Source organism: Ornithorhynchus anatinus, chromosome 4 (assembly GCF_004115215.2).
Source record: "Ornithorhynchus anatinus isolate Pmale09 chromosome 4, mOrnAna1.pri.v4, whole genome shotgun sequence".
NCBI classification, from domain to species: Eukaryota; Metazoa; Chordata; class Mammalia; order Monotremata; family Ornithorhynchidae; genus Ornithorhynchus; species Ornithorhynchus anatinus.
In genome coordinates, this window is record NC_041731.1 from 104582258 (window position 1) to 104604215 (window position 21958).

At 45.4% G+C, this 21958-nt stretch overlaps 1 protein-coding gene across 8 annotated transcripts in view; it reads left to right on the plus strand.

Moving 5' to 3' along the window:
• Positions 1-21958, plus strand: part of TTLL7 (tubulin tyrosine ligase like 7) — a 238548-nt gene that overhangs the window by 102027 nt on the left and 114563 nt on the right. For all 8 annotated transcript variants that reach the window (XR_003758890.2, XM_029063251.2, XM_029063252.2 and 5 more), the window contains exons 8-9: positions 5087-5251; positions 21470-21628. Coding sequence is in view for 7 of the 8 variants with exons in the window: in XM_029063251.2 (XP_028919084.1) it covers positions 5087-5251; positions 21470-21628 (324 nt within the window). In the remaining variant the exon portion in view is untranslated. The remainder of the gene's footprint in view (positions 1-5086; positions 5252-21469; positions 21629-21958) is intronic.

Here is a 21958-nt window from a genome sequence, read left to right on the forward strand (position 1 = left end):
GAGTCAGAGGTCACCGGTTTTAATCCCGGCTCTGCCACCTGTCAGCTGTGTGACTTTGGGCTAGTCACCTAACTTCTTGGTGCCTCAGTTACCTCAACTGTAAAATGGGGATGAAGACTGTGAGCCCCACGTGGGACAACCTGACTCCCTTGTATCCACCCCAGCACTTAGAACAGTGCTCGGCACATAGTAAGCGCTTAACAAATACCACCAACATTATTAATGTTAGTGCTAACCTTCTCACTGTGCCCCAATCTCGCCTGCCTCGGCATCGACCCCTGGGCCGCGTCCCGCCTCCGGCCTGGAACGCCCTCCCTCTTCCAATCCTACAGACAATTACTCTCCCCCCTTTCAAAGTCTAATAAAAGCACATCTCCTCCAAGAGGCCTTCCCAGACTGAGCCTCACTTTTCCTCATCTCCCACTCCCTTCTGCGTTGCCCTGACCTGCCCCCTTTGCTCTCCTCCCCCACCCAGCCCCACAGCACTTATGTATATAGCTGTCATTTTATTTATTTGTATTGATGTCTGTCTCCCTGACTCTACAACGTGAGCTTGTTGCGGGCAGGGATCGTCACTGTTTATTGTCGCATTGTTCTTTCACAAGTGCTTAGTACGGTGCTCAGCACAAAGTAAATGCTTAATAGGTGTGATTGAATGAATAAATGAATGAATAAATGAAAGTGACTTATCCAAGGCCACACAGCAGGCAAATGGTGGAGCAGGCATTGGAACCCATGATATTCTGATTCCCAGGTCCATGCTCTATCCACTACACCAGGCTGCTTCTAACCTTCTCACCTTTCACTGGCTGCAGCCTGCCTTCCCTTTGACTTTTTTTAGGTTACAGCAATGGGTATGCTCAAAAATGTCTTTCATTCCTTCAGTCGCATTTATTGAGAGCTTACTCTATGCAGAGCACTGAACGTATATCATTGAATTATCTTTATCTCCTCCATTACTCATGCAGATGACAGGATGCTCACATCTCACCTGTGAGATGGGATGTTACCTATCGCCCTTATTTTTTTTTCTCTGTAGTTTCCCAATATTTATTCATTCAGTCATAATTATTGAGTGCTTACTGTGTACAGAGCACTGTACTAAGCACTTGGAAAGTACAATTCAGAAACAGAGACAGTCCCTGCCCACAACGGGCTCACAGTCTAGAAAGGGGGAGACAGACATCAAAAGAAGTAAACGGACATCAATAGCATCAGTCTAAAAAAGAATTAAAGATTTATATACACATCAGAACAAGTAGAACAGGCATTAATATAAGTAAACAGAATTATACCTATGTATAATCTCTACACAGATATGTAGAGCAAAAGGAGCAAGTCGGGGTGATGTGGTGGGGAGGGGAAGCTGAGGAAAAAGGGGGGCTCAGTCTGGGAAGGCCTCTTGGAGGAGGTGAGCGAGCCTTCAGTAGGGCTTTGAAAGGGGGAAGTGTGATTGGCGGATTTGAGGATGGAGGGGGTTCCAGGCCAGAGGTAGGACGTGAGCCAGGGGTCGACGGTGAGACAGGAGAGAAAGAGGCACAGTGAGAAGGTTAGCACCAGAGGAGTGGAGTGTGCAGGCTGGGCTGCAGAAGGAGAGAAGGGAGGTGAGGTAGGAGGGGGCAGGGGGATGGACAGCTTTGAAGCCAATAGTGAGGAGTTTTTGCTTGATACGGAGATTAGTAGGCAACCACTGGAGATTTTTGAGGAGGGGAGTGACCTGCCCAGAACGTTTCTGTAGAAAGATAATCCGGGCCAAAGAGTGAAGTATAGACCGAAGTGGGGAGAGACAGGAAGTTGGGAGATCATAAAGGATGCTGATGCATCTAGTCGGGATATGAGTGATTGTACTAACGTGGTAGCGGTTTAAGTGGAGAAAAAAGGGTGGATCTGGGCGTTGAGAAGTTGAGACTGGCAGGTCTGGTGATGGATGGGATGTCTGGAGTGAATGAGAGATCACAGTCGAGGATGACACCAAGGTTGCGGGCTTGTGAGCTGTACCACCACCTCTGTTAACACCGATGATCAGGGATTGGCTGTAATTTTCCCTAAAGGTAAGGGTTGGCCAGCTCGCTGTCTAGGGGAGCCAAACAAAATCAAAATTTTGAGCAGTTGGTGCACAAAGATCCAGTGTTACAATTTAAGCAAGCATTAAATCATTAATAGGTAATTTCATTGTGGGAATCTAATAGTTTTCAAAGCACGAGAAGCAGCATGACCTAGTGGAGAGAGGGGACCTGGGTATCAGAATTATCTGGGTTCCAATTCTGGCTCTGCCATTTGTCTGCTCTGTGACTTTAGACAAGTCATTTAACTTCTCTGTGGCTCAGTTACCTCATCTGTAAAAGGGGGATTAATACTATGAGCCCCCTGTGGCACATAGATTGTGTCCAACCCGATTAGCTTGTTGATCAGCTTAGTTTAGTTTCGTGTCTGGCACATAGTAGGCCCTTAAAAATACCATTAAAAAAGTCGTCTTGCCCAACTCTTCTTGTCACATCTGGTGCCAGTCATGCAATCAAAACTACCTTTTGAGCACTTACTATGTGCAGAGCACTGTACTAACTACTTTGGAGGGTACAATGCAATAGAGTTGGTTGACCCGATTCCTGCCTTCAACGAGACATGGTAGAGATGTGTCTTTTAGCAGAGACATAGGTTGTTGCCATTGCTGATATCTGATCTGAAAAATCATCCCAAATGACTGAAGCTCCAGAGGAAATTTATTCAGATCAGTGGGTAATCTTAACATCCTAGGATGGAGCTAATCCATTTGAAAAAAGAACAATTTTCATTTTCGAAACTCTTAAGCTTAATGTTTTGGATTATTTTGGCATGGTTAATGTGAGATTCTAAGAAATAGCCAGATTTTTTAAAGGGAAAAAGAGTCAAATTGTATCCATAACATGATTTCTATCCTTGCATGGAAACATATATATATACACACACATATATGTATATGTTTATATATTTCAAGTCAGGAAAAGGTTACATTTATTGAAACTTAGGTTTTTTGAAAGCTGACTTTTCTCTTTCACAAAACTCTCAGTTTAGCATCAATCCACCTATAAGTTTGTTAGTAAAAGGGCAGACTAGCTAAACATAACTAATTTGGGTTCCGAGGCACAGTTCTATGAATTCAATCAAGAGATGTCTCTTTCCAAATAGGATTAATTGTTATAAAATCAATGGCAATGTGTTGAAGACATAGAAAATTTGCTTGATAATTTGCCAACTAAATTGGTTTGTATGATAATCATAGTGGGGCTTAGAAAATGCTATTTGCAAATGTTATAAAACTAAAAGGGGTTCCTAACAAAGAAAGACGGCAGATGGTGAAAGAAATAGGAATAGAGTCAGTCCAAATGTTATTTATGTTGGCCTGAATTTGTAATGAGCATTGGTTTACTAGTTATGAGGAAGATAGGATAGAGAAAAGAAAGGAGCCAAATTAAGGAGAGGAGACTAACTGGAGTAAGTGGAAAGGCAAGAGCGGTGGTAAAATCAGTGAGGAAGAAGGGGAGTGCAAGATGGGAAGAAAGAAGAGGAGAAAGGAAGAGGGAAAGAGAGGAAAGTTGAATACCTGAAAAAGAAAACAACACTAAATACATTTTATCTCATGCAAAACATCCAAAGGTCTAAGTGAACACACACGGAGAGGTGAACACACACAAGCAGAGGTAGAATTGGGCTCACAGAGAGGCTGTTGGAAACAGACTGAGGTAAAAACATGAGATCAACGGAATGAGACAATTACAAAGATATTCACCGAGACAAGAGACAGAAAGGCAGAGAGAGTTCCACACAGATGGATTCAAAAATAGAGAAACACACAAAGATAGACAGGCACTGGGATCTGTACTTAACACCTGTTCTCTAACTCAAGATCAAGATTATTCTTGGATAGGAGAGAGAGAGAGAGACAGAAGTAGGGGAGCGGGGATGCATATGGTATTTTGTGGTAATTCTTAAGCTCTTAGTATGTGTCGGGCACTGTACTAAGTACTGGGATAGATCCAAGCTAATCAGGTTGGACACAGTCCGTGCCCCACATGGGGCTCACTGTCTTAATTCCCATTTTACAGATGCAGTCACTGAAACACAGAGAAGCAAAGTGACTTGTCCAAGGTCACACAGCAGACGAGTGGTGGAGCCGGGATTAGAACCCAGGTTCTCGGTTGTGGTGTAGTTTATGGCGGGTCCTCTTCACTGGAGAGGGAAGTGTCTTGCGTTGAGTATTTACGCTGACTTTCCATATGATGATTTTGTTGGTTAAACAATAAAAAAGAGAGTGAAAGGAGTTGAACTCTTTGGTTTTATACCTTAATCTAGGAAAAATGAACTGGTGGTTTACTTTCTGGAAAACCTTGCATATATGTATTGTAGCCTGTTTTCCTAAAGTGGCCCAAACCCTGCATTTCATTTAATTCTAGCAGAGTGGGATTTGACCAAGATTATCCAATTTGTGAGCAGGAGAACTAGGTGAGGTTACTGCCTGTGTTTATCAATCAGTCAATGGTATTTATCAAGCGCTTACTGTGCGGAGGGCACATTCCATTCCCATGAAGAAGTTACAGTTCTAGAGGGGGAGACAAGCGTTTGTTATCAGTACAGGATGGGAGTTGACACTGTTCTCCCTTTAGAGACATTTGTGAAAAAAGGCTAGAAAAAGCGTGACCTAAAATAAACTACGGTGGGAAGTGGAAGAGCCTTAATGCCTCACAATATGACACATGGTAAAACAGTCTTAATGAAAATATTTTTTCCTGGCATAGAAGTGTTATTAACTGACGACATTTGGATTCTACAGCTCGGCGGAAGCTCAGAACAACTCTGTGCACACAACTCCTTCGTATTGCAGCTGCTTTTGTAACCGGTGGCCGGACACATATTTAATATAGTATCCAGACAGGCTGTCTGCAAATAATTCTAATTCTGATTTTACGGAAGTATTGACCGCTTCTCTTATTTATTATCAAGTGGCAGAAGGGGATCGATAGTAAACCGATGAGCGAGCTGCTGTTTGAAAATTTGTTCTTTTTCTCTGAGAGCAAGCAGTTCTGGGTCTCATTAACTGTTCTTGTTACAGAGCCAGCTGTATATGCATCTGACGAACTATTCCGTGAACAAACACAATGAGCACTTCGAACGAGATGAAACCGAAGACAAAGGCAGCAAGCGTTCCATCAAGTGGTTTACTGAGTTCCTGCAAACCCATCACCACGATGTCACCAAGTTTTGGAGTGATATTTCCGTAAGACTGCACCACTCTGAAATGATTCTTTTTCTGTCTTACTGATTCGAGGGCCTGTGGCCATCTTTCACCCCTAGATGTTGATGAAAAGCTAGCCTGATTTCGGCAGCCTTTTTTGGACCTAATTGACAGGAAAGCACGTCGTTTAGCACATTTTGTGGTTTGTTGTTAACGACGGAGTCTAAAGGAAGTCCGTCACTGGGAGAGTTTTGGGTGTGGATTAAGCTTTCCATTTTGAGATGTGAAACAATGCAAGATGAATGTGTATGGATTGTGTTTTAAAGCAGAGTTTTGAGATTAATTTCTGAACGATATGAGGTGAAAGAAAAAGTTGTATTGGAAAGAAAAGTCTTGGCAGAAAATATATGACCAAAATTTTCCAAAGTAGGTTAAAAATGAGAAGCAACATGGCCTAGTGGAAAGTACAGTGCTCTGCACAGGGTAAGCACTCAATAAATACGATTAAATGAATGAAAGAGTATGGGCCTGAGAGTCAAAGGACCTGAGTTCTAATCTCGGCTCTGCCTGTTGTCTGCTGTGCGACCGTGGACAAGTCACTTCACTTCTCAATGCTTCAGTTACCTCATCTGTAAAAGAGGGATTAAAACTGTGAGTTCTATGTAGAACACAGACTATGTCCGACCTGACTAGCTGGTATCTACCCCAGGACTTAATGCAATGTCTGGCATTTAGAAAGCACTTGTTAATTTATTTTTTAATAAGCAAAATGTAAGGAATGTAATCAGTGAAAATCAGTCGCTCATTAGATATTGTGTAATATGAGTCAGGAAAAATATCCTTTGTGTGTGTGTGTTTTCTCATTTTGTTTTATTCTGCAGCCAGTAATAGATGTTGAGGGTCAGATTTACCGTATGGAGCAGGTAAGATTTCTGCAATAGAGAGCCATCCATATAGCACTATTGAAGATTTCTGGTGAAGACTCAGTGAAATACCAGCTAAAACAGTTCAGTGAGAGCAACCCCTGTATGACACACATAGAAACAAGCAGCTTTTATATTTATTACTGGTCCCAAAAATCTACATGAAATCTACACAAATCATTATCCTCACAATATGACCTTGTTCCTACAGCAGAAGCAGCGTGGCCTAGTGGAAAGAACACAGGCCTGGAAGTCAGAGAATCTGAGTTCTAATTTCGAATCTAACACTTAGCCGCTTTGTGACCTTGGGAAAATTCATTCATTCATTCATTCAATAGCATTTGTTGAGCACTTACTATGTGCAGAGCACTGTACTAAGCGCTTGGAATGAACAAGTCGGCAACAGATAGAGAGAGTCCCTGCCGTTTGACGGGCTCACGGTCTAATCGGGGGAGACGGACAGACGAGAACAATGGCAATAAATAGAGTCGAGGGGAAGAACATCTCGTAAAAACAATGGCAACTAAATAGAATTGAGGCGATGTACATTTCATTAACAAAATAAATAGGGTGATGAAAATATATAAAGTTGAGCAGACGAGTACAGTGCTGAGGGGATGGGAAGGTAGAGGGGGAGGAGCAGAGGGAAATGGGGGGAAAAGAGGGTTAAGCTGCGGAGAGGTGAAGGGGGAGCGGTAGGGAGAAGGGGAGCTCAGTCTGGGAAGGCCTCTTGGAGGAGGTGAGTTTTAAGTAGGATTTTGAAGAGGGGAAGAGAATTAGTTAGAAAATCACTTAACTTCGCTGGGCCTCAGTTCTCTCGTCTGCACAATGGGGTTTCCATACCTGTTCTCCCTCCTACTTAGACTGTGAGCCCCATGTAGGACCTGATTATCTTGTATCCACCCCAGTGCTTAGTAAAATGCTTGGCATATCGTAAGCACTTAACACATTCCACAATTATTATTATCATGATTATTAATATTTATTGGGCACTTACTGAGCCCAGAGCAATATATTAGCATTCCTGCTCTCACGGAGCTCGCAATCTCATGAGGGAGAAGTAGAGGGAATATAAATTGTCCAATACATAGAAACATAGTGGGAAAGAATAGATTTTTGTGACGAAAAACACAAGTCCACAAATATCAGATAAAGAGATGTACGGTGGGTTGGGTTCGCATGACCAGGAAGTTGGAGATTAATCGAAGGTGACATCTTGAAGGAAGGGAATGCCTCTGGAGGAGATTGTCACAGGAAACAGGTCTCAGAATGAAAAGCTAGACTGTGAACTCACTGTGGACAGGGAATGTGTCTGTTTATTGCTATATTGAACTCTCCCGAGTGCTTAGTACAATGCTGTGCACACAGTAAGCTCTCAATAAATACAATTGAATGAATGCTTGTATGAAAAGCTACATGCCTTTCATTTCGGCTGCATGCTCTAAGGTACTTAGTACAATGTGGGCATAAAATGACAAGAGTCTCCATCCAGTGATCCTCTTTGACATTTCTTTCCCTCACTGGTATTTAAGTGCTCACTCTGTGCGAGGCCTTGTACTAAGCACTGGGATAGAAGCAAGCTAATGAGGTTGGTCACAGTCCCTGTCCCACACGGGGCTTACAGATTTAATCCCCATTTTACAGATGGGATAACTGAGGCCCAGAGAAGTTAAGTGCCTTGCCCAAGGTCATACAGCTGACAGGTGACGGAGCCGGGATTAGAATCCAGGTCCCCTGACTCCCAGGCCCGTGCCCTTTCCACACCGCTTCCCATTTCAGGAGCAAGACCAGTTGTGGTGCTAGTGGTCTGGGCCAGTGACATAATAATAATAAAAAAAAAATGTTGGTATTTGTTAAGCGGTTACTACGTGCCAAGCACTGTTCTAAGCACTGGGGTAGATACAGGGTAATCAGGGTGTCCCACGTGAGGCTCACAGTTTTAATCCCCATTTTACAGATGGGGGAACTGAGGCACAAAAAGGTTGTGACTTGCCCAAAGTCACACAGCTGGCAGGTGGCGGAGCTGGGATTAGAACCCATGACCTCTGACTCCCAAGCCTGGGCTCTTTCCACTGAGCCATGCTGCTTCTCTAAATAATGTTGGTATTTGTTAAGCGCTTACTATGTGCAGAGCACTGTTGTAAGCGCTGGGGTAGATACAGGGTGATCAGGTTGTCCCACGTGAGGCTCACAGTTAATCCCCATTTTCCAGATGAGGTCACTGAGGCCCAGAGAAGTGAAGTGACTTGCCCACAGTCACCCAGCTGACAAGTGGCAGAGTCAGGATTTGAACCCATGACCTCTGACTCCCAAGCCCAGGCTTTTTCCACTGAGCCACGCTGCTTCTCTAAACTCTCGTCCCGCTCAATCCTGTTCCTGCTGTGACCCAGGGTGGAAGGAGCAAGTAAGGGGCAGGGATGCAACACACTGTGAAATACCCACAAAAGGTTTTAGCTCCTTGAGGGCGGGGATAGTGTTTAACACCTTTGTTATGCTCTCCTGAGAGCTTAGACCTTTGATCTACTCTCAGTGATCAATCAATAGATACCACCGATTGATAGACGGTGCTGATGAAGCGGCATGGCCTAGTGGTTAGAGCACGGACTTGGGAGTCAGAAGGAAATTCATTCATTTATTCAATAGTATTTATTGAGCGCTTACTATGTGCAGATCACTGTACTAAGAGCTTGGAATGTACAAATCGGCAGCAGATAGAGACAGTCCCTGCCCATTGATGGGTTTATAGTCTAATCTGCTCCTCCTCCACTTCTCTGTTTTGTGACTTTGGGCAAGCCACTGTGCCTCAATTACCTCATCGGTCCCTAGGTGGGACAGGGACTGGGTCAATCTGAGTATCTTGTACCTACTTCAGCTCTTAGTTCAGTGCTTGGCACATATTTAGTGCTTAACAAATACCACAATTATTTTTGTTATTGTAATTATTATTAAAATGTTTTGAACCAGAAGGCAGATTTTGTAGCTGCTGTGGTCTTTATTGCCACTTTAGCCAGCTGTTTTTCTGGCTTCCTTCTGGGCCTGTCCCAGAATGTTCTAGAGGATTCTTTGGGCAGAAAGCTTGCCGAATTGTCCATTCCAAGAGCTAAGTACAGAGCTCTGCACATAGTAAGCGCTCAATAGATACTATCGAATGAATGAAACCTTCACCACTGATGGCCCCTCCAGGTATTCCCCGACTGGCAGAGCGGCGACACGAATCTGGGTCTCCTGATTCCGCAGCAGAACGTTCTGCGCACAGTGCATGTTTAATAAGGCTTTATATCCCTTCAACTCAACGTTGAGCATGGTGCCTGATTATCCCGTCACCCCAGCCGACTGTTCCGGACCTTTAACTCTCTCCTTAGGCCCCCTGTTCCTCCCCTTCCCCCATCTCTCACCCCCAATGATCTGGCCACTTATTTCCTCACGAAAATCAACACGATCAGGTCTGAGCTCCCCGAAGTCACCCCTCCGCCTCTCCCCTCCCCGCCACCGACCCCCTCCCCTACTTTCCCATCCTTCCCTGCAGTATCCTCAGAGGAGATCTCCTCCCTCCTCGCAAGTGCCACCCCCTCCACCTGCGCCTCGGACCCCATTCCCTCTCACCTTCTTAAAACCATCGACCCTGCCCTCCTACCTTCCTCACCTTCTATTTTTAACCACTCAATCTCCAAGGGCTCCTTCCCCTCTGCCTTCAAACATGCCCACGTCTCCCCCATCCTAAAAAAACCCGCTCTCGACCCCACTTCCCCCTCCGGTTATCGCCCTATCTCCCTACTACCCTTCCTTTCCAAAATCCTAGAACGAGTCGTCTACAATCGATGCTTAGAATTCCTTAACTCCCATTTTCTCCTAGACCGCCTCCGATCTGGCTTCCGTCCCCTCCGCTCTACCGAGACCGCTCTCTCTAAGGTCACCCGTGACCTCCTTCTTGCCAGATCCAATGGCTCCCACTCCATTCTGATCCTCCTCGACCTCTCTGCTGCCTTTGACACTGTCGACCAACCCCTCCTCCTCCACACCTTATCTCACCTTGGCTTCACGGACTCCGTCCTCTCCCGGTTCTCCTCTTACCTCTCTGGCTGGTCATTCTCGGTCTCCTTCGCTGGAGCCTCCTCCCCCTCCCATCCTTTAACTGTCGGAGTTCCTCAAGGGTCAGTTCTCGGCCCTCTTCTGTTCTCCATTTACACTCACTCCCTCGGTGAACTCATTCGCTCTCACGGCTTCGACTACCGTCTCTACGCAGATGACACGCAGATCTACATCTCCTCCCCTGTCCTCTCCCCCTCCCTTCGGGCTCGCATCTCCTCCCGCCTCCGGGACGTCTCCACCTGGATGTCGGCCCGCCACCTAAAACTCGACATGAGCAAGACCGAGCTCCTCATCTTCCCTCCCAAACCCGGTCCTCTCCCAGACTTCTCTATCACCGTGGATGGCACGACCATCCTTCCCATCTCTCGGGCCCGCGATCTCGGTGTCATCCTTGACTCGTCTCTCACGTTCACCCCACGCATCCTTATCCGTTACCGAGACCTGCCGTTTTCACCTTTACGATATCGCCGAGATCCGCCCTTTCCTCTCCACCCAAACGGCTACCTTACTGCTACGGCCTCTCGTTATATCCCGGCTAGACTACTGTGTCAGCCTCCTCTCTGACCTCCCTTCCTCCTCTCTCGCCCCGCTCCGGTCTATTCTTCACTCCGCTGCCCGGCTCATCTTCCCGCAGAAACGACCTGGGCCTGTCACTCCCCTTCTTAAACACCTCCAGTGGTTGCCTATCGACCTCCGCTCCAAACAGAAACTCCTCACTCTAGGCTTCGAGGCTCTACGTCACCTTGCCCCTTCCTACCTCTCCTCCCTTCTCTCTTTCTACCGCCCACCCCGCACGCTCCGCTCCTCTGCCGCCCACCTCCTCGCCGTCCCTCGGTCTCGCCTATCCCGCCGTCGACCCCCGGGCCACGTCCTCCCGCGGTCCCGGAACGCCCTCCCTCCTCCCCTCCGCCAAACTGATTCTCTTTCCCTCTTCAAAACTCTACTTAAAACTCACCTCCTCCAAGAGGCCTTCCCAGACTGAGCTCCTCTTCTTCCTTTACTCCCTCTGCCATCCCCCCTTTACCTCTCCGCAACTTAACCCTCTTTTTCCCCTTTTCCCTCTGCTCCTCCACCTCTCCCTTCCCATCCCCACAGCACTGTACTCGTCCGCTCAACTGTATATATTTTCGTTACCCTATTTATTTTGTTAATGAATTGTGCATCACCTCGATTCTATTTAGTTGCCATCGGTTTTTACGAGATGTTCTTCCCCTCGACTCTGTTTATTGCCATTGTTCTCGTCTGTCCGTCTCCCCCGATTAGACTGTAAGCCCGTCAAACGGCAGCGACTGTCTCTATCTGTTGCCGACTTGTTCATCCCAAGCGCTTAGTACAGTGCTCTGCGCATAGTAAGCGCTCAATAAATACTATTGAATGAATGAATATCCCCACATTCTGTCAACCTGCCAAAAACCTTAACGTGGTTCAGTGGAAAGAGCACGGGCTTGGGACCCAGAGGTCATGCGTTCAAATTCAGGCTCCGCCCTATGTCAGCTGTGTGACTTTGGCTAAGTCACTTAACTTCTCTGTGCCTCAGTTGCGTCATCTGTCAAATGGGCATTAAGACTGTGAGTCCCACGTGGAACAACCTCATCACCTTGTATCCTCCCCAGCACTTAGAACAGTGATTTGCACATAATAAGTGCTTAACAAATGCCATCATTATTATTATTATTTATCATTCTGATTTCAACCTGCTTTTTTTATCCCTGCTTCACTGTTTAGTGAAATGCCTAGGTAGCAGAATTCAGTGACATATTTAAGTTCTGCGTAGCCAATGAAGCTATTCGATTGTTTGTAGAGTTCCCTGGATGTGGTCTAGCATATAACCTCAGATTTCTTCAGACTTTTTGTCAGTCTACAATGCTTAAATCCCACAAAACAATTCCTAATCACTTGTATGTCTTATGGCATCTGTGCCTCAGTAGCACGGTGATCAGCATACAGCGATTCCTGAATTACTGCCTTTAATGACAGAATGTTGGTATTTGGCTTACTATGTGCAGAGCACTGTTCTAAGCTCTGGGGTAGATACAGAGTCATCAGATTGTCCCACGTGAGGCTCCCAGTCTTCATCCCCATTTTACAGATGAGGTCACTGAGGCCCAGAGAAGTGAAGTGACTTGTCCACAGTCACACAGCTGACAAGTGGCAAAGCCAGGATTCAAACCCATGACCTCTGACTCCCAAGCCCATGCTCTTTCCACTGAGCCACGCAGCTTCTCTACAAAAGAATGTTGGTATTTAAGTGCTTACTATGTGCAGAGCACTGTTCTAAGCACTGGGGGAGATTTACAGGGTCATCAGGTTGTCCCACGTGAGGCTCACAGTCTTTCCCCCCATTTTACAGGTGAGGGAACTGAGGCACAGAGAAGTGAAGTGACTTGCCTACAGTCACATAGCTGACAAGTGGCAGAGCCGCGATTCGTACCCGTGACCTCTGGCTCCCAAACCCAGGCTCTTCCCACTGAGCCATGCCGGAAACATTTCCTACTAGGCTCTTAATGGCTTCCAGATCCCGTGAAGCCTCCTGAATATTGGTGACACAAAGTGGACTGACCAGACAGAATCGCTATTCTCCGGCCTGGGAAGCCTCACCTAGGGCAACTCCATCTCATATAACATGGTGTAGTGGATAGAGCATGGGCCTGGGAGTCAGAAGGTCATGAGTTTTAATCCCGGCTCTGCCACTTGCCTGCTATTTGACCTTGGTCAAGTCACTTAGCTTCTCTGTCCCTCAGATATCTCATCTGTAAAATGGAGATTGAGACTGTGTGCCCCAGGTGGGACAGCCACTGTGTCCATCCTGATTCGCTTTTATCCACCCCAGCACTTAGTACAATGTCTGGCACCTAGTAGGTGCTTAGCAAATACGATAATTATTATTAATTATATTAAATAGGCCACCTCCATCTCACATAGGCCACCTCCAGCTCTGTAATGGCCAACCATATTGACATGGACTAATCCAAAGGCTTTGGTCAATTCCTCAGTTCTGTCCAATTTATTATTAGTGATCATAGTGCTATTTGTTAATAATAATAATAATAATAATGATGATGATGGTATCTGTTCGAAAGAGCATGGGCTTTGGAGTCAGGACTCATGAGTTCGAATCCCAGCTCTGCCACTTGTCGGCTGTGTGACTGTGGGCAAGTCACTTAACTTCTCTGTGCCTCAGTTCCCTCATCTGTAAAATGGGGATTAAGACTGTGAGCCCCACGTGGGACAACCTGATTCCCCTGTGTCTACCCCAGCGCTTAGAACAGTGCTCAGCACATAGTAAGCGCTTAACAAATACCAACATTATTATTATTATTATTATTAAGTGCTTACCATGTGCAGAGCACTGTTCTAAGCACTGGGGGAGATACAGGGTAATCAGATTGTAATAATAATGTTGGTATTTAAGTGCTTACTATGTGCAGAGCACTGTTCTAAGCACTGGGGTAGACACAGGGGAATCAGGTTGTCCCACGTGGGGCTCACAGTCTTAATCCCCATTTTACAGATGAGGGAACTGAGGCCCAGAGAAGTTAAGTGACTTGCCCACAGTCACACAGCTAAGTGGCAGAGCTGGGATTCGAACTCATGAGCCCTGACTCCAAAGCCCGTGCTCTTTCCACTGCGCCACGCTGCTTCTCCACGTGATTGTCCCACGTGAGGCTCACAGATTTAATCCCCATTTTGCAGATGAGGTAACTGAGGTTGTTTACTCTATTCCAAGGGCTATAATAATAATAATAACAATAGTAATCTTTATGGTATTTGTTAAGTACTTACTATGTGCCAGACACTGTACTAAGCACTGGGGAGGATATAAGGAAATCGGGTTGGACACAGGCCCTGTTCCGCATAGGGCTCACGGCCTTATTCCCCATTTTACAGATGAGCCAACTGAGGCACAGAGAAGTGAAGTGACTTGCCTAAGGTCACACAGCAGACACGTGGCAGAGCTGGGATTCGAACCCATGACTGTCTGACTTCCAGGCCCATTTTCTAGCCACTCTGCCGTGCCACTTCCCCGGGGCTGAGGTTAATCATGTCCAATGGTACATGATGGTAGAGAAGTAGCGTGGCTCAGTGGAAAGACCACGGGCTTGGGAGTCAGAGGTCATGGGTTCAAATCCCGGCTCTGGCACTTGTCAGCTGTGTGGCTGTGGGTAAGTCATTTAACTTCTCTGTGCCTCAGTTATCTCATCTGTAAAATGGGGATTCAGACTGTGAGCCTCACGAGGGACAACCTGATTACCCCGTATCTACCCCGTGCTTAGAACAGTGCTCTGCACATAGTAAGCGCTTAACAAATACCAACATTATTATAAGCAGCGCGGCTCAGTGGAAAGAGCCCGGGCTTGGGAGTCAGAGGTCATGGGTTCGAATCCCAGCTCTGCCACTTGTCAGCTGTGTGACTGTGGGCAAGTCACTTAACTTCTCTGGGCCTCAGTTACCTCATCTGTAAAATGGGGAATGGGGGTTAACTGTGAGCCTCACGTGGGACAACCTGATTACCCTATAAATACACCAGCACTTTGAACAGTGCTCTGCACATAGTAAGCGCTTAACAAATACCAACATTATTATTATTTTGGAGTCCCTGCCCCATGTGGGGCTTGCAGTTGAAATAAGAGTAACAGTGATAATAATAATAATAATAATGATAATGGTGGTTTTTGTTAAGTGCTATGTGCCAAGCAGTATACTAAGTGCTGGGGTAGACACAAGATCATCAGATCCGGCTTGGGGATCACAGTCTCAGTAGGAGGGAGAACAGGAATTGAATCCCCATTTTGCAATGAAGGACCTGAGACACTGGGAATTTAACTGACCTGCCCAAGGTCACCCAGCAAATAAAAGGCAGAGCTGGGATTAGAACCTAGGTCCTCTGACCACCACACCTTTGCTCTTTCCACTAGGTTGTCCTGGGAGAGCAGGTATCGAATCCCCATTCTACAGATGAGGAAACGGGCACGGAGAAGCTTAGTGACGTGCCCAAGGTCACACCACAGACAAGTGGCAGAGCTGGGCTTAGAATCCAAGCCCCCCGACTCCCAGGCCCAGGCTCTTTCCACGAGGCCATGCTGCTTCTCAATTTACTTCTCGGTTGTTAGAGCCTTGGGTTGGTGAGCTTTCTTAAGCTATATAGAAATAGTTGGAAATTTTTGACGTTGGCCTCTGCTCCTTTTCGTCATCTACTGCATAGATCGTATTTGCTGCCCTGTGTTTTGGTCTGAAACCACGATGAAATTTGGATAGCGCAGCCTGACTGTTTTTCAGTATTCTGTTTATCGGGATTCTGCCTAGACTTGTCCCATCAATAGAAAGCAGTGAGAAGCATGAAAAGTTCTGGGCTGAGCTTTTTCCCCTTTCTCCTTTAACGAGGTGATTTCACTATCATCTTTGAAACCTTCTGTTTGTATTTTTTAAATATTTTTAAATATTTAAATATTTATATTAAATATATTGATACATGCTCATTAATATGATATACAATTATGTTAATAAATCAAATTATATTTTAATCATATCAGTATATTTTAATTAATATAATATATAATTAATATATTATATTTATGTTGGTATTTAAGTGCTTACTATGTGCAGAGCACTGTTCTAAGCGCTGGGGTAGATACATTGTAATCAGATTTCCCCACGTGAAGCTCACAGTCTTAATCCCTATTTTACAGATGAGGGAACTGAGGCATAGAGAAGTGAAGTGACTGGCCCACGGTCACCCAGATGACAAGTGGCAGAGCCGGGATTCGAACCCACAACTTCTGACTCCCCAGCCCGGGCTCTTTCCACTGAGCCACGCTGCTTCTCTGCAATCTATCCAAAATACCCAATCTCTGGGTGTCATTTTAAGAAGTCCCATCTTTGAGCTTGGCCTAATAGCATATTACTGGATTGTTTTCCAGCAAATATTTTACCATAATCTTTAGGATGGAGAGTAATTGTTGATAAATTTGTAATTGCCGTTTCCATTTTAATATCTATTTAGAGTGGCCCTTTATATTGGAAAGAGGTGCCTTTGATGGTGAAGCTCATTTATGAGTGCTTGTTTGGCTCAAAAGGTCAAAGTAGAACTGGCAGTCCTGCCTGTGTTGGATATATAATAATGATAATAATAATAATAATGTTGGTATTTGTTAAGCGCTTACTACGTGCAGAGCACTGTTCTAAGCGCTGGGGTAGATACAGGGGAAGGAGGTTGTCCCAAGCGAGACTCACAGTCTTCATCCCCATTTTACAGATGAGGGAACTGAGTCACAGAGAAGTGAAGCAACTTGCCCACAGTCACATAGCTGACAAGGGACAGAGTGGGGATTCGAACCCATGACCTCTGACTCCCAAGCCCGGGCTCTTTCCACTGAGCCATGCTGCTTCTCTGGCTATATATACCAAGATAGCCCCCGTTGAGCTGTTCTGTGGTTTGCGATGCCTTGCACTGTTTTACTTTAGCTTCGTTATCTCCAGATCCTTTTTCGACCCCTGCCATTCCTTTTCCTCATCAGTGTGTCAAGCTGATCTGTGCCCAGGTTGTCTCACAGCTGGTAGTAATGTCAGACTGTCTAAGACTACCCTTCATTCATTCAATCGTATTTATTGAGCGCTTACTGTGTGCAGAGCACTGTACTAAACGCTTGGACTGGACAAGTCGGCAACAGACAGAGACAATCCCTGCCCAACGACGGGCTCACAGTCTAAACGGGGGAGACAGACAGCAAAACAAAACAAGTAGTCAGGCATCAATGCCATCAAGATAAATAGAATCATAGATATGTACACATCATTAATAAAACAGGGTAATAAATAATGTATACAAACGAGCAGAGTGCTGAGGGGAGGGGAAGGGGGATGAGCAAAGGGTGGCGGGAGGGGGGGCAGAGGGAAAGGGAGGGCTCAGTCTGGGAAGGCCTCCTGGAGGCGGTGAGCTCTCAGTAGGGCTTTGAAGAGGGGAAGAGAGTTAGTTGTGGATGTGAGGAGGGAGGGCATTCCGGGACAGCGGTAGGACCTAGGCCAGGGGTCGACGGCGGGACAGGCGAGAACGAGGCACCGTGAGGAGGTGAGGGGCAGAAGAGTGGAGTGTATGGGGTGGGAAGTAGAAGTAGAGAAAGGAGGTGAGGTAGGAGGGGGCAAGGTGACGGAGAGCTTTGAAGCCAACAGTGAGGAGTTTTTATTTCGTGTGAAGGTTGATAGGCAACCACTGGAGGTTTTTGAGGAGGGGAGTGACAGGCCCAGAGCATTTCTGTAGAAAGATGATCCGGGCAGCAGAATGAAGTAAAGACTCACATCCTTAAAACCTTTTCTTTATTCCCTTCGTTTCAGTTGCCATAAAGCAGCTGTCAGAATAGCCTTTTGACATTTCTTCCCCATACATACTCCTCGCAGTAAAATTAGGTTGAGGTGAGCATGGTTTCGATGCTAACAGACTGTCATCATTCTCAGTTATTGGTGTTTGTGTTCCGGTTTCTACTGGAGAGGAGAGGGTGGAACGGCTCAGAGAGGTGGATGTGGTGTATCTGATGGGTCCAGAGCTCACAGTTATAATCAAGCGATCAGTGGTATTCATTGAGTGCATACCCTGTGCAGAGCACTGTACTAAGTAGCTTGGGAGAGTAAAGTACAAGAGTTGGCAGGCTACGTTCAATCATTCAATAGTATTTCTTGAGCACTTACTATGTGCAGAGCACTGTACTAAGCGCTTGGAATGTACAATTCGGCAACAGATAGAGACAATCCCTGCCCAGCGAGGGGCTCGCAGTCTAATCGAGGGAGACAGACGGAAAAAAACAAGACAACGTAATCACGATAAATAGAATCAAGGGGATGTACACCTCATTAACAAAATAAATAGGGTAAAAAAAATTATAATTATGGTATTTGTGAAGCACTTACTATATGCCAAGCACTGTTCTAAGCGCTGGGATAGATACAAGGTAATCAGGTTGAGCCACGTGGGGCTCACAGTCTTAATCCCCATTTTACAGATGAGGTAACTGAGGCACAGAGAAGTGAAGTGACTTACCGAAAGTCACACAGCTGATAAGTGGCAGAGCCGGGATTAGAACTCACGACCTCTGGCTCCCAAGCCCATGTTCTTTCCACTAAACCATGCTGCTTCTCAGTGATGCAGACCTTCAGTGTGGGATTAAGCCTCGTGTCACCCTATCCGACAGGCTCCCAAAGGATATTTTGGACTTCTGATCTGACATTTCTACTTCCTCGGCTACCGTTGTCTCTGTTGGACAGTGCTACTTAGGTAACTGGACTTCTGTGATGACGATAAGTTTCGTGTTACGAATGAAGTTCTTCAGTCGTGTGAAGGATTAACCTGGTGCGGGTTGACACGTTACCTCGGTTTTCTTTAGGCTTATCATCAATCCATAGCAACAGGCTGATTCTGTAAAGCAGTTTACACTCATTTCTAAATCTTTCAGATCTGCGTATAGCAACTCTTCAATAGCTGTCTTTAGCTGTCAAGCACCATTTTAAACTCTGTGGTAGATACAAGCTAATCAGGTTGGACACAGTTCATGTCCCACAAGGGGCTCACGGTATTAATCCTCATTTTAGAGAGGAGGTAACTGAGGCACAGAGAAGTGAAGTGACTTGCCCAGTATCACACAGCAGACGAAAGGCAGAGCGGGGATCAGAACCCAGGTCCTTCTGCTCCCTGGCCCGTGCTCTATTCACTAGGCCCTGCTGCTTCTCTAATATCTAATTCGGATCTATTGATGGTGTCAAATGCTTTAGTTAGATCTGCCAAAAATATTTAGAGGTCTGATGTCTGATGTGTGTGGAAAATAACCCCACTGGACTACGTTGTGGTCTGAAGCTACATAGCAAGGCAGTGCGGTCAGTGGTGTTCTTCAGCATTTAATCTAGAAGAATGTTGGCTAGGACCTTACTCCAAATGGCTTTTGGGTACCCCAATAATTTCTGCAGTGGCCTTTCTTATTTCTTCTCGAATGTGGGCACGATGGGAGCATCTTCGCGTTCCTGGGACATCTCCCGAGTTTTTCATATGTGGAGGAAATGTCTGTTCAAGTGTTTTCACAGTGGGCCTCCTCCCGTGTTGTAGAACTATGGAGTTATCCCTTCAAGTCCAGCTCTAACTACAGTGGTGATGTCCTCAATTGTTGAGACGAATGCCAAGTCCTCATATGTTGCTAGGTTCTCATCTTTATAGTGGATGGTGCATTCGGGAGAATATTGCAGTGTTACTGCTATCTAACTGGGTCTCCCATTTTGAAACCACAGCCACCATTATCCTTCAGTGATTCAAAAAGCTTCTTTAATGATGTGGCCATGTCTTAGGTAGTGGTCCATTCAGACTTGGATCGTTCTATTTCCTTCTATTTCCCTCAAGTTGGATCGTTTCGACTTTGGCATCCCATCACGTGCCACACCTACCCCTCGTCTTGACTCAAGTGTCAGATCACTGGAGAAAGCAGTGAGGTTTAATGGATAGAGTACGGGCCTGGGGATCGGAAGGACCCGGGTTCTAATCTCGGTTCTGCCGCTCGTCAGCTGTGTGACCTTAGGCAAGTCACTTTACTGGTCTGTGCCTCAGTTACCCCCTCTGTAAAATGGGGATTAAGGCTGTGAGCTCCATGTGGGGCTGCTTAGTACAGTGCCTGGAACGTAGTAAGTGCTTTACACATACCATAAAAAAATATAGTTCCATATAGCCTTTTTTTGTCAGTGCCTCAAGGCGCTGCAAGAAGCAGAGTTAGAATGTATTGAAAATGAATTTCCATTGAACCAGTCTTGTTGACTTCACTTAGCTATGCCCATTGTCTTGATAGTGGCTTGGTAGTTCTCATGGAAAAATACCCTTGTGTTGTTTACATTGAAGATTGTGGTTGATTTTCCTTGTCCCAGCAGTGCCTTTGTAGCTCTACCGCACGTTTATTCATTCAGTCGTATTTATTACCTAGCTTTGCAAAGGCTATTCTGGGTATTTACAGTTTCTTTTGCTCTAAAAATACATCGAAGTGTCTGAAACCTGAAATACGTGAAAAGTCCAGAGCAGTAATACAGAGGGAAAAAAAAGAGTTTATGCAAATCAAGGCTTAGATTCAGGGACCCTGTGGGTTATTATTATAAAAATAGCAGGTTTAGTGGAAAGAGCACGGGATTGAGAGTCAGGAGATTGAGTTATAATCCTGGTTCTGTCTTTTGCCCGATGGGTGACCTTGGACCAGTTATTCGATTTCTCTGTTCCCCATCTGTACGATGTTGCTAAGATGACGAATTTCCCGCTCGCTTAGATTGTGAGTCTTCTGTGGGAGAGGACTTTTGTCCGATCTGATTACCCCGTATCTACCTCAGTGCTTAGCACAGAGGGAGCACTTTAATAAATACCATCGTAATACTCTTTTGAAAAGCGTATCCATTACCTGGAGCGAAAGCATCCAAAAGCGGATAAATCATCACTGTATTCTATTTTACCACAGCTTTACCCCCAGCCCCCTACATTTAAATTTACGAGCTCTCTGAAGTAGTGGACGGTTGAGCATGCTATTTTGATTGAATCCTTTATAAGTACCCGCATTGCAACTTTGCATGTAAGTCTTAAAATTTCAAACAGCTGTCTTATGTGGAAGAGACTTAAAGATTGAAAGGAAAACAATTCTCTGTAGATAACCTAGAGGAAAGAGCACAGTCAGAAGATCTGGGTTCTAATGTCACCTCTCCCCAGACTTTGGCACTTTACCAAGTCACTTAGCCTCTCTGTAATCAGTTTCCCATGTGGAAAGTGTCAATGACAATTATTCCTCCTCCTTACCTCACAGGGATGATATAAGGAGAAAATGAGTTAGAATGTGTGAAAACACCAAGTTCTTCTGCTCAGTGGAAAGAGCACAGCCCAGGGAGTCAGAGGACCTGGGTCCTAATCCCAGTTCTGCAACTTGCCTGCCGTGTGACCTTGGACAAGTCCTTTAATGTCTCTGTGGCTCAGTTTCCTCATCTTTAAAATGGAAATTCAATGCCTATTCTCCTCCTTTCTAATTCCGTGAGGCCCATATGGGGCAGAGACTGTGTCTGATCCGATTATCTTCTGTTTCCCTCAGTGCTTAGTATAGTACTTGGGACAAAATAAAGTACTTAAATACATATTATTTTTGTTATTATCATTGTTATTATTACTGCAAAGGAGTTTTTCTGACAGATCTGTTTTGGTTGGGAAATCTTCTTGGGTCAACCCAACTAATCCAAAATTCTGAAAATCTTCCCATAGGAATTGGTGGTTAAAACCCTGATCGTGGCGGAGCCTCACGTCTTGCATGCATATCGCATGTGCAGACCCGGACAACCTCCAGGGAGTGACAGCGTCTGCTTTGAAGTGTTGGGGTTTGATATTTTATTGGACCGAAAACTGAAACCATGGCTTCTGGAGGTAAGGCATTCTTTATAAAGGAGAAACATAATGATTATTCCTTGAATTCAGTTCTCTCCTTGGCCCCAAGGTAAGTTAATCCGTCACTGAAATATATATTCACTATTAACACCTGGAGTATTGTTTAAAGAACAAATACAGGAGGCTTTGAAAGTAGCTTTGATGTATTGGCCAAATGTAGAAGCTTGATAATTTTGATCCATCAGTGTTATTTGAGTACAGAGCACTCTACTATGTGCTTGGGAGAGTACAGTATAACAGAGTTGGTAGGCACATTTTCTGCCCAATCGTCATCAAAGTATAATTTGTCAAAGTATTTCATAAGACCAT